Here is a 14,917-nt window from a genome sequence, read left to right as displayed (position 1 = left end):
TCATTCCTTTCCAGGAAGGTGCCAACATCAATAAGTCCCTGACGACTCTCGGGAAGGTGATATCGGCCCTGGCGGATCTGGTAAGACTGGGGGCTGGGAAGAGAAGCTGGCTCTGGGACGGGGCGGGGACCGGGGGTGGCTCATCCTGACCCCCTTCCCCTTCCATCCCCAGCAATCAAAGAAGCGGAAGTCGGATTTCATCCCTTACAGGGACTCCGTGCTCACCTGGCTGCTCAAGGAGAATCTGGGTGAGGAGCCCCTCCTCTCTCTTTTTACGGACCCTGCCGCCCTCCCCCCTTTGACACGTCTGACGAATCCCCTTGCCACCCCTAGAATTTCAAATCCCCCAGTCCCCCGGCTGTCCCCTGACTGCCCCCCAACCGTCCCCATCCCGGGGGACACCCTTGGAAGCTGTCCCAATGCTGAGGCGAGCCGTGGGCCCTCTCTGAGCCCATGCCCACCGCTGGCTTGGTCCTCCTCCCGCTGATCTGTCCTGGAGACGTCAGAGGTGTCCCTGACCTCACCCGTCCCGCGTCTGACCGCCAGCGTCCGCGGGCAGTTCCCCGACTCGTAGCTTCACCCCATCTCGGACGGTGACCCTGCCAGGCCCCTGACCCTGAGACCCAGCCTGACTGCTCTCAGGCCCTGGCTCACCTGACTTTTCCCCGCTCCTCTCGCAGGTGGGAACTCACGCACGGCCATGATCGCGGCGCTGAGCCCCGCAGACATCAACTACGAGGAGACGCTCAGCACCCTCAGGTGGGGCTCCGGCGGGAGCCGGGCGGCTGGGAGGGGGCCGGGAGCTCAGAGGCCAGCAGCTCGAGACCCCGGCCGGGAGACAGGCCGAGCCTCAGCCGGACCCAGTATCTAACGGTCTGGGAGAGGGAGGGGACAGACCGCAGACCCAGGGGCATCTGGGCCGCACCCACCCAAGTTCCCTCCTCCCCAGGTACGCTGACCGCACCAAGCAGATCCGCTGTAACGCGGTCATCAACGAGGACCCCAACGCCCGGCTGATCCGAGAGCTGCAGGAGGAAGTGGCCCGGCTGCGGGAGCTGCTGCTGGCTCAGGGGCTGTCGGCCTCGGCTCTGGGAGGTAGGGCTCCAGGGGAGGGCCGCTCAGGGACACCCCTCCGCCCGCCGCGTCCCCTGGCTGCCCGCGCCTGGTCCTGAGGCCGGAGAGGGCCCGCCGACCACGAAGCTCTTCATATGCCTGGTGGTGCGGACGTGGATACGCAGAGGGGACATCGCAGGCCTTCAGCCGTTCCAGAGCTGGGGGCGCGGATTCTCTGGGGGGGGTGAGGGTTCAGGGGGCCTTGACGACTGCTGCAGCGAAGGAGCTGGGGAAGATGGCAAGCCCTGCGTTTATGGTTCAAGCAGTAAATCACGTAGGAGAGGCTGCAGGGCACCTGCCTCCACAGACGGTCGCGTGACGTGGACCATCACGGGTCCCGCCGGCCGTAAGCGTGATGATAGTCAGCTGTGGAGTGGTTTCTACAACGGGACGTTCAGCCTCGCGAACGCTGGATGGTGCCCTGGTTAGAGGCTGCATAACCCGTGCCGGCCACGTCACGTCTGGACTCTGCATCCAGTCCCGGGGACCGAGGGGCACGGGGGTGAAGAACGGGGGTGTCCGTTCTCGGGGGGAGCAAGGTGAGGTAGACACGACACTCCCCTCCTGCATCTGGTGGGGAGCCTTGCAGAAGGGAAAGCGGTAGTCTTGCTCACCCCAGAAGGCACACGTGACACGGGGTAGTTCGCAGCTTGCCGCGGCCGAGAAGCCTCTGATGGTGGGAGTCACCTTGCGGCCTTGTTCGGTAATGAGCTCTCCATGCCTGGAGGGGAACAAGCAGACACCAGGGGCCCGTGTGTCAAGGCCGCAGCAGGGGAGCTCCTTGCTTGGCGAAGGTTGACCAGATGTCTTCCGGAGTCCTTACAGGCTGGTCCCTACTGACGCCTCTGCGTCTCTGATGGGCTCCACGTTTTCTCAGCCTCCTCTGAGCTCTTTCTCTCCGGCAGGCCTGAAGGTGGACGAGGGGAGCTCCGGAGGAACCCTGCCTGCTGTGTCGTCCCCCCCCGCCCCAGCTTCACCCTCACATCCCCCCGCACACAACGGCGAGCTGGAGCCCTCCTTCTCCCCCAGCGCTGAGCCCCAGATTGGGCCTGAGGAGGCCATGGAGAGGCTGCAGGTGGGCAGCTTGAGCTGGCGAGGGGAGGGAAACCAGGAGCTGCTGGGAGTCTGCTTCTCCAAGGCCAGAGCCCAGGAGGAAGGAGGATCCCCGGGGGCGGGACCCCGGCCTCTCTGAGACCCGCCTGTCACGTGCCCCCAGGAGACGGAGAAGATCATCGCCGAGCTGAACGAGACGTGGGAGGAGAAGCTGCGCAAGACGGAAGCCCTGAGGATGGAGAGGTGCGGGGGGCGGGCTGGCAGCTGGGACTCTGGAGGGGTGCGGCGGGGAGGGGAGGTCGGGCCCTGCAGGGAAGGAGCTCGCGGGTCCCCGTAAGACCATCTGTCTCTCTGCCTCCAGAGAAGCATTGCTGGCCGAGATGGGGGTGGCCGTCCGGGAGGACGGGGGAACGGTGGGCGTCTTCTCTCCGAAGAAGGTGAGTGAGGGTCCACTGAGGCCTGGGAGACCCTGGAGGCGTTAGAGCAGAGGGTCGGGGCACATGGGTGAGCCCCAGCTCTGATCTCCGCGTTTGTCCCACGCCCATCATCTCCTCCCGGCAGTCAGCCCGTGGCCGGTCTTGCTAGGTGCCCGTGGCCGGGGCTCTAGGGGCTGCGGATGGATGCCAGGGTCCCTGCCCTTCCGGGGGGCGGTTCTAGAGCTGCTTGGAGTCCACGTTTTAACAGATGTATGTGTGTATGTGAGTTCACACGGAATTCATCTCTGATTCCCAAGAAACGGGGTTTAGGGGTTACCCCGGGGGCTGGCGGGACGCGGGAGGCTGGGGGGTGGGCTGGGATGGCCGTGTGTTCACCGTGCGCTCTTCTGTGTCGAGTTTTGTGCCCTGTGTGTGTGTCAGCTGCTCAGACACGCAGTCCGACACGCGTTCCTGAGAGTGACTGGCAGACGCCGTAAGGGGAGGGGCAGGGGCGCAGGCGCTGAACTGTCAGATGTGAGGGTCCGTGCAGCTGGAGACGTGTGGAAACTGGCTCCCGGGGACGCGGTTTGGAGGCCGCACAGGATGTGGGTGGCAGGAGCCAGGTGTGCGCCGGGCTGAGCGCCATGGCCGTGTCGGCCAAGCCGGGCCCACCACCCGTCGCCTGCCTGCCGTAGGGTGCGTGCCCAGGGGACGCAGGGAGGTAGTCAGGCTTGCCCGGAGGCGGGCGAGGCCCTCGGTCTTCACCGGCCAGCACGACACAGGGACGGGCCAGTCAGCGAGGACGCAGGCTGTAGGCCGCCGGCGGGGCTGGGGATCGTGGAGCCCGTCCTGGAGGTGCGTTGGAGCAGAGCGGGAACTTCCGGTCCTTCCGGGGGGCCGGCCTCGCCTGTGTGGTCCCCAGCACAAAGCCCACGGGATCGGGCCCTGGTCGGGTGCGCTGTGCTCAGAGCCGGGCGGGGCTGCCTGGAAGAGGTGGGCGATTGTTGGCAGGAGGCCTCCCCGATCTCGTAAGGTCGGGGCCGTCTAGGAAACAACACGCAGGCATCGTCAAACGGGGATCCCCGAAGAGGAGCGGGGTCTGCCCTGCCCAGCCTGAGGCACAGCCAGGGAGTGAGTGGGCATGGTGGGGGTGACTGAGGTCTGGTCCAGGGCTGGGCACTCCAGACTTTGAGGTCCCTCTGTGGTCTGCATCTCGGACAGGGGGCCCACAGATGGCTCTCCGCGTGGTTTGCAGCCGTGCAGGGGTGCTGGGTGCCCCTGATGGGGGGGTGTTTCTTTCCTGGAGAGCATCACGCTGCACAGGGATGGGTGCCACCCCCTAAGGCCAGGGGACCAGTGGACGGGTTAGGTTGGGTTTGGTTTTGAATTGTTCCCATAAGGGGAACGTGCACGTGGTACAGAGAGATCAGTACGGTGGAAGGGAGATCTTCCTTCTGCTCTGCGGGCCTGCGCCGTTACTCATTCCTGACGCGTTCATCCAGGGTTGGTCTGTGCGCAGAAGGCGTGAGCCAAGCACGCTTGTCCCCGTGTCCACGCACACCACCTTTCTCTGAACCAGTGGTGGTTCCCTCCCTTACACTTCTCTGGGGGACAGGTGTCAGCGTTCCGTCTGTTCTTTCTCATGGCGTCTGAATATTCGGGTGGGTATGGGATCATGTTTAACCAGCCTCCCGCCAGTGGGCACTTAGCTTGTCTTGCGTCCTTTGACACTAAGCCACGTTCCGCTGCGTGGACTTACGGGTGGGTTAATCATCTCAAGGACAAATTCCCAGATGTGGGGGTTTGGGGTCAAACGGTTGCCATGTAAGATTTTGGCGTATTTTGCTAAAGTGCCCTCCAGAGATCATAACCGGGCCCCTTTACACTCCCTGGAGCACCACAGGAGAGCCCACGTTCCCTCACCCTCTTCGGCCTTCTGGTCTTTGCTGGTCTCGCTGGTGAAGACGGCGTGTTAGGGCAACTTACTGTCGCGTCTGCTCAGGGTGGTGAGGCTGCACGCGTTCTCACGGGAAACGGCGGGTGTGCTGTGGGGTCGAGAGCTGCTAGGCTCTGGGTTTGGTGGGGCAGGCTCCAGCCTGGAGTGCTCTGGCGGGGATCGGGTCCTGCGGGAAAAGCTAGTTTGCCTCCAAGAGAGCGGAGAGTCTTCCAGGGACTCCCACCACCGGCCCCAAGGACGTCTTAAATCACTGATTTTCCAACCTGGCCCAGGACCTCCTTCCTGGGGGCCGCAGGGGGTGGACAGGGCCAGACTCTGGGTCCCCTGTCCCCAGCCTCGGCCCCAGCATCTCCCTGCTTATCTGCTTGACGTATTAGGCTCCCAGGTACAGTTTCATCCAAACAAAGGGTTCCAGAGCTGAACAAAGATGGAAAAGCACTGCCCTAAATCGTGTCTCCTCTCTCGAGGGATAGATTGCTTTCTGCTTCCGGAGCCCATCCATGTCTGCCGTTCCCAGAGCAGGCCTGAGGCTGCAGCGAGGGAGGGCGTGAGCGTCCTCGGGCCGGGAGGAGGGTGGCAGTGACGGTTGGGTGCCTGGGCTGGGGCAGGCGCGTGGACACGCATCGTATCCCGGAGAGCCATGGGCTGGGACCGTGGCTGTTTCCCAGCCAGTCCCTCCACCCTGTGCTCTCCCGCCTCGGGGCCTTCATCCTGACTATACCTTCTACTGTTCTCGTCCCCGTCATCCCCAAGGACCAGCCGCCATGCTGTCCTCCCAACGCCCTGAGCTCCAGGCGTCCTTCACGGCTCTTTCCCATGAGTGCTTCCCTGGGGACAGAGGGCTGATGAATGAGGGAGCTGAGGGAGGGCATGAAAAGGTCAGAAGCTTCCGTGGGGCGTCCGCTCCCCACGTGTCGTGGGCTCCACCCCAAGGTGACTCTATTTCCCCTGCTGAGGGGCCAGCAGTGTCTGGCTGGGGCTCATCTGCGGGTCCCCGGCCCCTCCTGGGGTCTGGCAGGTAGAAAGGCCGCAGTAAGTCCTCGCAGAATGTGGGCAGGGCATCTCGTGTTCGGGTGGGCGGCTTCGGGAAGCTTCACGGAGGAAGTGGCATTTGAGACAGACCTTGAGGGACAGGAAGTGAATGATTTTGACAGGTGGGGCTGGGGCCGGGAGGGAGGCTGTTCCAGGCCAGGGAACCTGGGAGCAGCTCCCGAGGGTGGTCAGGGGGGCAGGAGGCCTGCTTCTGGGGCGGATGCTCTGCAGCCCACAGGGCAGGAACACGAAGGCAAGGGGGCCCTGGGACGGGGCTGGGGTACGTGGGCTGTGGCCCTGCCCTGGGGGCCCTGACCTGGAGGCCCAGGGGTACCCGCATCAAGAGCAGGCTCGAGTCAGGTGGCCACGGGGTGCTGGCTGGAGGGGTCTGGGTGGAGAAGGGCCCCACTCAGCAGTGCTGTGTGCGGGCGGGGGCAGGCCCGGGGCGGGGAGGGCCGAAGGAACAGCGGACGGAAGGGAGGGAGACTTCCCTGGGCTTGGCGGTCAGGGCTGTCGGGGGGGGGGGGGGTCGCGGGTAGAGGGACGAGGCCCAGAGTTCCGTGCCTGGGTGGGGGCGGGGGTGTCGACAGAGAAACTGCAGTCGGGAAAGGTGCTTCTGGGGAGGGGCACGGGCTGGGTTTCCGGTGCAGAACAGCGTCCTGCTCAGCCAGCCAGGTGTGCGGGGTGGGTCGGTCGGGGAGGCCCCGGGTAGGCAGCCTGGGCGGCGGTGGCTGGGAAGAGCCGGGAGTCTGCTGTGAGCAGCGGGTCTGTTGGTTTCCTTTGCTTTTGCATCGAGCTGACGCTTCCTGCCCTTCAATTACAAAAGTCGTCTGTGTCCCTAAGAAACTCGAGCTGGAAAGAGAGGTGGGAAGTGGGGTGCCTGCGCCCTGCGCCCGCGCACACTCTCCATGTGAGGCAAGAGGCATGCCGAAGGGAAATGAGACGGGCGTGGAGCGGGATGGAGAGGGGCGCGGGGAGAGCAGGGGCGAGGGCCGGGGCGTCCTGAGGTCTCCGTCAGGGACATGGGTGGGTCGGCCTGCGCAGAGACTTGGGGCTGTCGGGGCCGGACGGGGGGGGTGGGTCTGTAGACCCTTGTGTGTGTGGAGAGGTGTGTGACTGGGGGTCGGGGGGTGGGCGAGCTCCCCGAGGGGGGGATGCAGCCGGCAGGGCTGACACCCCCCCAACGCCCCTGACCCCTCCCCTCCTTCCTCAGACCCCCCACCTGGTGAACCTGAATGAAGATCCCCTCATGTCAGAATGTCTGCTCTACCACATCAAAGATGGCGTCACCAGGTAGCGTGTACCCCCCGTCTGTGGAGCAACCTCTCCCCGGGGGGTGTGGCTGCAGACAAACGGCTGCACCAGTGACCCCTTTTCCGGTGACCTTCCTGGAGACCCCCCAGCCCGCACGGCCCAGCTCGCCCTCTGGCTTCCTAAGTTGTGAGCCTGGCCGCGCGTCAGCCATCACCTCCACCCACCACTTTGGGGTGGGTGAGACACCTCTGGGGACCAGCCTGGCTCGTGGGGATAGCTCCCCGAATTACTGGGGCAGAAGAGCGGTGGGAAACTCAGGCGACCACGTTCGTAGCCCTTGGCATCCCTTGGTGCGGTGAAGCCCCAGCTTCACGGTGGGGAGCAGTGCCTGCAGGGCAGGTGGCCTTGCCAGCTAACGCCAACGATACCCTGGGGCTTGGGCCTCCGAGGTCACCTCCTGGAGCCGAAGGGGTGAGGGTGCCCCTTCTCCCACCACAAGCACGTACAGCTGTGCTGGGTGATGATCCTGGGTTAGGAGTGAGCCCTCGGGACAGTCAGCCCTCGGGCTGGGGGGAGCCCGCCCTGCTATAAGCTCCCTTTCCCCACGTTGTGTAACATGGTGAGTCAGACACGGGCTTCCGAGTCAGGCAGGTCTGGGCTCGGATCCCAGCTTCACTGGTGCGGGGCTGTGTGACCTTGGGCAGGTTACTCTTCTGAGCCTCTGCTTCCTGATCTGTGAAGTGGGAGTAACTGCTTGGTTTACGGAGTTGGGCGAACTTGCGCTGGGAAGGGGCTTGGCCAGTGTCTGGCCCGCGCTCAGAAAATGTCGGCCGTTGCTTCCCCAGGGTCGGCCAGGTAGATGTGGACATCAAGCTGACCGGGCAGTTCATTCGGGAGCAACACTGTGTGTTCCGGAGCATCCCTCAGCCGGACGGAGAAGGTAACGTTTGAGGGGTGAGTGGCGTGGCCACTGAACGCAGTCCCATCCCACGCTGGGTACAGAAGCTGGGGAGGGTCTGCAGCCTGGGAGCGCGGCCGTGTCCCTGGCCTCAGAGGGGCTTCGGGCTCAGCTCTAGCTGCCTGCGCCTGCCCCGGGCACGCGGTCTGCCACGGTGGGCAGGGAGTGGCAGCGTCCCCGAGGCCGACCCACAGGACCGCGGCGTGCGTGGGGTGGGGCTTGGTGAGGAGGAGGTCCTGCCCTCTTCCTAGATTTTTTAGTCTCAAATAGCGCCCTGGTCATTTCCCATGAAAAGCTGTATTTGTTTTGGTGGGAATCTGAGTGTATCTCTGCAAAACCCGCTTGCATCCAGACCGCAGAGGCTTCCAGCCCACATATCCCTCTGGTTCCAAGACTCTCAGAGATTTTTAGCCCTGATCTGGCCGAAATGGTGAAAGTGTTTAGGGACCACGAGACCTAACGGTGAAGGTGGTAGACTGTCTGATACGGTGACGAAACAATACTTGTGCAGTTTGGGGGAGTTTTTGTTTTTTTTTAACATAATATTTTTTTGAGAGAGAGTGAGCGTGTACGCACATGCGTGCAAGTGCGGGGGGAGGGGCAGAGGGAGAGGGCCTCGGGCCGACTCTGCCGAGCAGGGAGCCCGACGTGGGGCTCGATCTCTCGACCCTGAGATCACGACCTCAGCAGAAATCGAGAGTCGGACGCTTAACCGACTGCGCCACCCAGGCGCCCCCAGGCTGTGTGTCGAGGTCACCGTTTTGTCCTGGTTAAGTCACTGTTTTAAGAAATGGAACAGTTTGGGTTTACTCCGGCCCCAGTGGAGTCGAGCCCTGGGAAGCACGTAGGGCCCGGAGGCAGGGTGCTGTACGTGGGCACGCTCCCTCGGCTGAGCCTGCGCATGGTAGATTCTCTGCTGGTCGACTTGTCTGTCTGACCAGCTAAGTGAGCTCCGTGAGAGCCGGGATTTGGGGCTTTATCTCCAGGGTGTTTCCAGGACCTACAGTAGCGCCGGGCACGTGCTAGGGGGGCAGAGTACTTGCGGAGCGAGTGAATGAATTTGGGGCGTGGTGGGACAGGTGGGGACAGACCGGTACCCCCACGGCCACCCCTGCCCTGCCCTCTGCTGTCACCTTTCTCCTGCCTGGCCCTCGGGGTGACGAGGTGATGGATGCGAGCCTGCCTTCGAGCTTGCGCCCCGAGGTCTGTCCCCCCCCCCCCGTCCTGTCACCAGCCCTCCGCCCAAAGCTGCGTTCTCTGCTTTTCCTCTCCCACGGCCTCACGTCACGTCCGTCCTGCTTGCTTTATTACTTGCAGTGGACACAGGAACTCAGGTTCACCTAGTGCTTTCTTTGAGCCTCTCAAGCATTCTGTAAGGAGGGACTTACTCGTCCCGGCTTATAGAGGCCACGGAGGTCAGACAGCTTGCCCAGCAGTCCTCTGCTCAGGGTCCGTGACAGTGGGGCGCCGCTCCTGGAGGGCGGGGAGCTGCCCCGTGCCCCGTGTCCAGTGAGCAGCAGGCTCCGGGGGGTGTAGGGACTGAGGAGCACCTCGGTAGATGTTTTGAGTCTTGTGTGTGGCTCGAGAAGGGCAGGCAGGGGGACAGTCTGACCACAGTGGGCTGGGGCTATGGCAGGAGCCCGGGCTGGGCCCGGGAGAGCGCTCGCGGGAAAGGAAGGAGTGTGCATCTGGGGGGCAGAAGTCGCAGCCTGCCGACTGCTGGACACGGGAGACCCAGCTCTCGGAGAGTGACGGCTTTGCTGAGCCCCTGCTGGGGAGGATGGGGGGGCACCAGGGAGCCCCTGCAGAGGCTTCTGGAATTGTAGCTGGGGCTCTAACCTTCCTTCTGCTCTTCCTTTCCTGTGCTGCCTGCCACCAGAGGGGCCATGGCACCCCTGACAGGTACTGGGGGGGTGGGCCTGGGGTGCATGCATGTGTCTTGGGGTACTGCAAGATGGGCGTCTGTGACCATCACCCCCTCCCCCAGGGTCTAATGGCCCCCTTTCCTCTCTCCCTCTGGCAGTGGTGGTCACTCTGGAGCCTTGTGAAGGAGCAGAGACCTATGTCAACGGGAGACTGGTGACCGAGCCCCTGGTGCTGAAGTCAGGTAGAGGACGGGGTGCCGGACGCAGAAATAAGCCGGAGCCAGCATGGGGATGTGACGGAGGAAGGGGCCAGGAAGGGGAGATGAGGACTCGGCTCTTGGGGTCTCTTGTGGGCCTGGGGAAGCAGGAAGAGGGTGCCAGGCTTCCCCGAGTCCCTTTGGCCATCAGGGACGAGGATCAGCAGGGGCCGACCGCCCTCAGACTTGGGCTGGTGGGAGAGGTGGTGTGCGGGCTCCTGGGCTTGTGGGCAGGGCCCTGGACCCCGTGGCCGTGGGGATGAGGTGGAGCGCGCCCACCTTTCTCTGCTCCCCTCTGCAGGGAATAGGATCGTGATGGGCAAGAACCACGTTTTCCGCTTCAATCACCCGGAGCAGGCACGGCTGGAGCGGGAGCGAGGGGTGCCCCCGCCCCCCGGACCGCCCTCCGAGCCGGTCGACTGGAACTTTGCCCAGAAGGAACTGTTGGAGCAGCAGGGCATTGACATCAAGCTGGAGATGGAGAAGAGGTACGGGGAGAGGGTGCTCTCTGGACCGTCCCCCCAACCCGAGTCGTCGGCCACCCCACTGAGGTGGCTCCAGAGCCCCCAGCAGCTCTTCTGCCCTCCTCCCCCAACCCCAGGCTGCAGGACCTGGAGAATCAGTACCGGAAGGAGAAGGAGGAGGCTGATCTTCTGCTTGAGCAGCAGCGACTGGTGAGGGCTGGGCAGGGGGGTGAGGGTGGGGGGCGCACGCGCAGAGGGACTGGAGGGGGGCGTGGGAGGGGCATAGGGCTCAGGCACAGAGGGACTGGACTGGGGGGCAGCCGGTGGGGCAGGGGGCACATGCTCAGAAGGACCAGAGGGGGCACAGGAGGGGCAGGGGCGCTCGTGCAGATGCAGAGGGACTGGATTGGGGGGCAGGCAGGGCATAGGGGGACACACAGAGGGACTGGATGGGCGGTGGGGGGGCATGCGTAGGGCATGCAGAGTGGCGTGATGAGGGCGCGGGGGGCGCACAGAGAGGCGCAGGGCCTGTAGAGGCGGGAGATAGGCTGGTGGTGCTTCAGCTTGACTGTGCTTTTGGTTCATGCCATCTGAGCCAGAGTGGGGAGTGGGCGTGGGGTCGAGGGGTGGCCGTGGCGTTTAGGAGGAGACAGGACGGTGACTCGGGGGGCAGACTGGGTGCAGGGAGTACCCCCCCGCGCCCCGAGTAGGGCTTCCTGGACTCGATCTGTCTGATTTTTACCTTATCCGAGTACTGCCTGTGCCGGCACTGACTTAAGGTTGTTGCGGGAGCAGATTAGTCTTCAGTGTAGTCTGGTCCTGAGCGCTGATCTCTGTGCGGGCCACGCAGACTCGATGTAGCCCCCGCTCCTGCTTGCGGGTCGCGTCTGCCAGCCGCCGTCCACGCACCTGGCGTCCTTAAATCCTCCGCGAGTGTCTGCGAGGGAGGCTTGTTCCTTCCCTCGGGCCGCCGGGCGGGGGTCGGGCGCGCGGTGCCGCCGGCGCGTCTCCGGTGCTCCGTCTCCGGTGCGCCGTCTCCGGCGCCCCGGGCGGTCCTGACCCCCCGCCCCGTTCTCTCTGTGGCCCCAGTACGCGGACTCAGACAGCGGGGATGACTCCGACAAGCGCTCCTGTGAGGAGAGCTGGCGGCTCATCTCCTCGTTGCGAGAGCAGCTGCCCCCGACCACCGTGCAGACCATCGTCAAGCGCTGTGGCCTGCCCAGCAGCGGCAAGCGCAGGGCCCCTCGGAGGGTCTATCAGATCCCCCAGCGGCGGCGGCTGCAGGGCAAGGACCCCCGCTGGGCCACCATGGCCGACCTGAAGATGCAGGCGGTGAAGGAGATCTGCTACGAGGTGGCCCTGGCCGACTTCCGCCACGGGCGGGCAGAGATCGAGGCCCTGGCCGCGCTCAAGATGCGGGAGCTGTGTCGCACCTACGGCAAGCCCGAGGGCCCCGGGGACGCCTGGAGGGCCGTGGCCCGGGATGTCTGGGACACGGTGGGCGAGGAGGAAGGCGGCGGAAGTGGAGGTGGCGGCGGCGAGGAGGGGGCCCGCGGGGCGGAGGTGGAGGACCTGCGGGCGCACATCGACAAGCTGACGGGGATCCTGCAGGAGGTGAAGCTTCAGAACAGCTGCAAGGACCGTGAGCTGCAGGCCCTGAGGGACCGCATGCTGCGTATGGAGAGGGTCATCCCGCTGACCCAGGTGGGGAGGGCCCCAGGCCGCGCGCATGCTTCTCCACGCCCTCCTTCCGCTCCTTCCCTGGGCTAGCGGGGCTCCCCCGCCCCAGCAGAGCCTCTCCCGCTCCCTGTAAACACGTTGCTTTGCTCAGTGTAGGTTGGGAATCCCGGCCTCACCATCCGCAGGGCGCGGACCGCACATGCACATCTCTGAGCTGCACCCCAAGCCTGCTCGGTCCGAGTCTGGGGAGGAATCTGCATTTGTAACGGGTTCCCAGGGGTCTCAGAAGTACAGCAGAGCTTGAGAAGCCCCGTAGGAAGCGCACAGCTCTTAACTTGCCGCTGGACGCAGGTTCACGTGCACGTGCGCCCCGGGGGACCATCCCCCCACCCCCACGGGAACCGCCGTGCTGGGCGTTCCTCCCGCACCCCTCGTGTAACTCCTCACAACAGCCCTTCAGGGGCGTGTGATCGCCCAACCCTGGCGTGCACGGATTCACTGAACAAGCAGACATCTGAGCGCCTGCTGTGTGCCAGGCGGGGCGCTAGCCGCTGGGGTTACTTACAGCAGACACTTGGTGCAGTGTTCTCGCTTGCCTTCCCTGATGCATGGCCGTGCCGGCTCGGGGTCATTGACGGCTTACCTTCTCCTGCCCGGCTTCCTTGCTGGTCCGGGATCTCGCTGGGCACCTGCCGCCTCCAGCCTTTGCGCCTAGAGTGCCTTCCCCCCACTTCCTCCAGGTGTTTACTGTGGTGACAGCCTCCCAGTGGACCCTGGTGGCAGCCACCTTCACCCTGGCCCCCCTCCCCTTCCCTGCTCTGCTCTTCACCCGAATATATACTTTTTTTCTTTAAGATTGTTTGTTTGAGAGAGAGGGCATGAGTGGGGGGAGGAGCAGAGGGAGAAGCAGACCCCCCCCCAGCAGGGAGCCCCATGCAGGACCCGATCCCAGGACCCTGAGATCATGAGCTGAATCAAAGGCAGCCGCTTAACCGACTGAGCCACCCAGGGGACCCCAAATGTGCACATTTCTATAAAGCACATCATATCCTATGTTACAGATGCTTCTGTTAACGTAAATAATATATGTTAAATGATAGAAGTATGCATTTGTACTTAACTTTTTGCGGAAGGATAGGCTATGTACCCTACTGTGTACTTTTGTCATTCACTTATCAGCTGTGTCTCGCCCCTTAAATGATGGCAGGTGTTTCCCTTACCTTCTGACTGCTCCATCCCCCGGGCACGTTATTTATTCAGCAGGATTACAGGTCTCTGCTCCCGACCGCACCCTGAGCTACAGCTTTCCCGGGTTAGCAGTTAATTCTCCCCCCAGCCCTGTGCACTAGGTACTGCGGCCATGCACACGAGGGTCTGGGCACCGGCGGGTTACTGGCCAGGGCGCAGACCACAGGCCAGGATCAGCTCAGACAACTGCCCCAGGCCCCTGTCTCCAAGCCCCCCTGCGACCCCCTGCCCTCGGCCGCTCAGCGCTCGGCTCTCTCACAGCCCTTCTCTGTCGCCCTCTTCCCCACCCCCCCCAGGATCACCAGGATGAGAACGGAGAGGCCGGGGAGGCCGCCTGGGCCGCGCCGCCGGGGTCGGAGGCCGCGGAGGAGGAAGCCCCCGGCGAGCGCGCGCCCCCGGCCCCAGCGCGGCCCCCGTCGCCGCCCCTGTCCAGCTGGGAGCGGGTGTCCCGGCTCATGGAGGAGGACCCCGCCTTCCGCCGGGGTCGCCTGCGCTGGCTCAAGCAGGAGCAGTTGCGGCTGCAGGGACTGCAGGGCGCGGGGGGCCGGGGCGGGGGGCTGCGCCGGCCCCCAGCCCGCTTCGTGCCCCCTCACGACTGCAAGCTGCGCTTCCCCTTCAAGAGCAACCCCCAGCACCGGGAGTCGTGGCCGGGGGCGGCGGCCGGGGAGGCCCCCGCGGCGCCCCAACCCCCCGAGGAGGTCGCGCCCCCTGCGGCCGCCCCCGCGCGCCGGCCCCCGAGTCCCCGGAGGTCCCACCGGCCCCGCAGGAACTCCCTGGACGGAGGCGGCCGGTCCCGGGGAGGCGGGTCCGCACAGCCCGAGCCCCAGCACTTCCAGCCCAAAAAGCACAACTATTACCCCCAGCAGCCCCAACCGTACCCCGTGCAGCGGCCCCCGGGGCCCCGCTACCCGCCCTACACCACTCCCCCGCGCATGAGGCGCCAGCGCTCGGCCCCCGACCTCAAGGAGAGCGGGGCGGCCGTGTGAGCCCGGCCCTGGGGGCGGGCAGCGGGGAGCCGAGCCGGGAGCGGAGCAGTACCCGGAGCCGCTGCTGCCCCAGGAGCCCGGGGCAGGGAGGCGACAGGTGGGCGAGAAGGTCCGAGTAGGTGCTGGACGGCGTGGAAGAGGCTGGGCCGGAGGCTGGAGGAAGGAAGCGCGCACGGAGCTGCCCGGAGCAAACCAAAGTGAAGGAAGAGAATGGGAGCTGCCTCGGGGCGCCCCTCGCGAGGGGGGGGTCCCCACAAATGCTGCTAGGGGTGGGGTGGGGGGCTGGGGTGCTGCGTAGCCAGTGTGTGACTTTCTTTTCAAGTGGGGCAAATGGGAGAGGACCTAGGGTGAGGCGAGTTCTCTTCCGGGCCCCTGTCTTGTCTGTCTGTCCGTATGTGGTGGGCTTCTGTTTCCAGGGAGGTGAGGCGTGGCGGGATCGCAAGTCATTCCTCTCCCCTTCCAGGCCTCCTGCTATATTTGGGGGACCTGTCTGGATTCTGGTTTTGCTGGGGTCCCATGAGGATGTGGGGCCCTTCAATAAAGGATAGCAAACACAGGGAGCTTGTTGCTGGTGGTGGTTTGGTTTGGGTTTTAACTGAGGTGTAGATTATCAAAGTAAAATGCACAGATCCTA

General features: G+C 64.6%; 1 protein-coding gene across 5 annotated transcripts in view; it reads left to right on the top strand.

The window, feature by feature from the left end:
• The window catches only part of KIF1C (kinesin family member 1C), a 19,868-nt gene extending 4,951 nt beyond the window's left edge, over positions 1 to 14,917 (top strand). For all 5 annotated transcript variants that reach the window (XM_035724639.1, XM_035724642.1, XM_035724643.1 and 2 more), the window contains 14 exons: positions 15 to 80; positions 173 to 248; positions 681 to 759; positions 950 to 1,095; positions 2,019 to 2,188; positions 2,330 to 2,409; positions 2,528 to 2,603; positions 6,785 to 6,864; positions 7,671 to 7,765; positions 9,807 to 9,890; positions 10,207 to 10,393; positions 10,507 to 10,579; positions 11,459 to 12,073; positions 13,594 to 14,917. In XM_035724639.1, coding sequence (XP_035580532.1) covers positions 15 to 80; positions 173 to 248; positions 681 to 759; positions 950 to 1,095; positions 2,019 to 2,188; positions 2,330 to 2,409; positions 2,528 to 2,603; positions 6,785 to 6,864; positions 7,671 to 7,765; positions 9,807 to 9,890; positions 10,207 to 10,393; positions 10,507 to 10,579; positions 11,459 to 12,073; positions 13,594 to 14,283 — 2,517 coding nt within the window. In that variant the 3' untranslated portion in view covers positions 14,284 to 14,917. The remainder of the gene's footprint in view (positions 1 to 14; positions 81 to 172; positions 249 to 680; positions 760 to 949; positions 1,096 to 2,018; positions 2,189 to 2,329; positions 2,410 to 2,527; positions 2,604 to 6,784; positions 6,865 to 7,670; positions 7,766 to 9,806; positions 9,891 to 10,206; positions 10,394 to 10,506; positions 10,580 to 11,458; positions 12,074 to 13,593) is intronic.

Source organism: Zalophus californianus, chromosome 16, assembly GCF_009762305.2.
Source record: "Zalophus californianus isolate mZalCal1 chromosome 16, mZalCal1.pri.v2, whole genome shotgun sequence".
Lineage (NCBI taxonomy): Eukaryota > Metazoa > Chordata > Mammalia > Carnivora > Otariidae > Zalophus > Zalophus californianus.
This window is presented reverse-complemented; position numbering and strand designations above follow the sequence as displayed.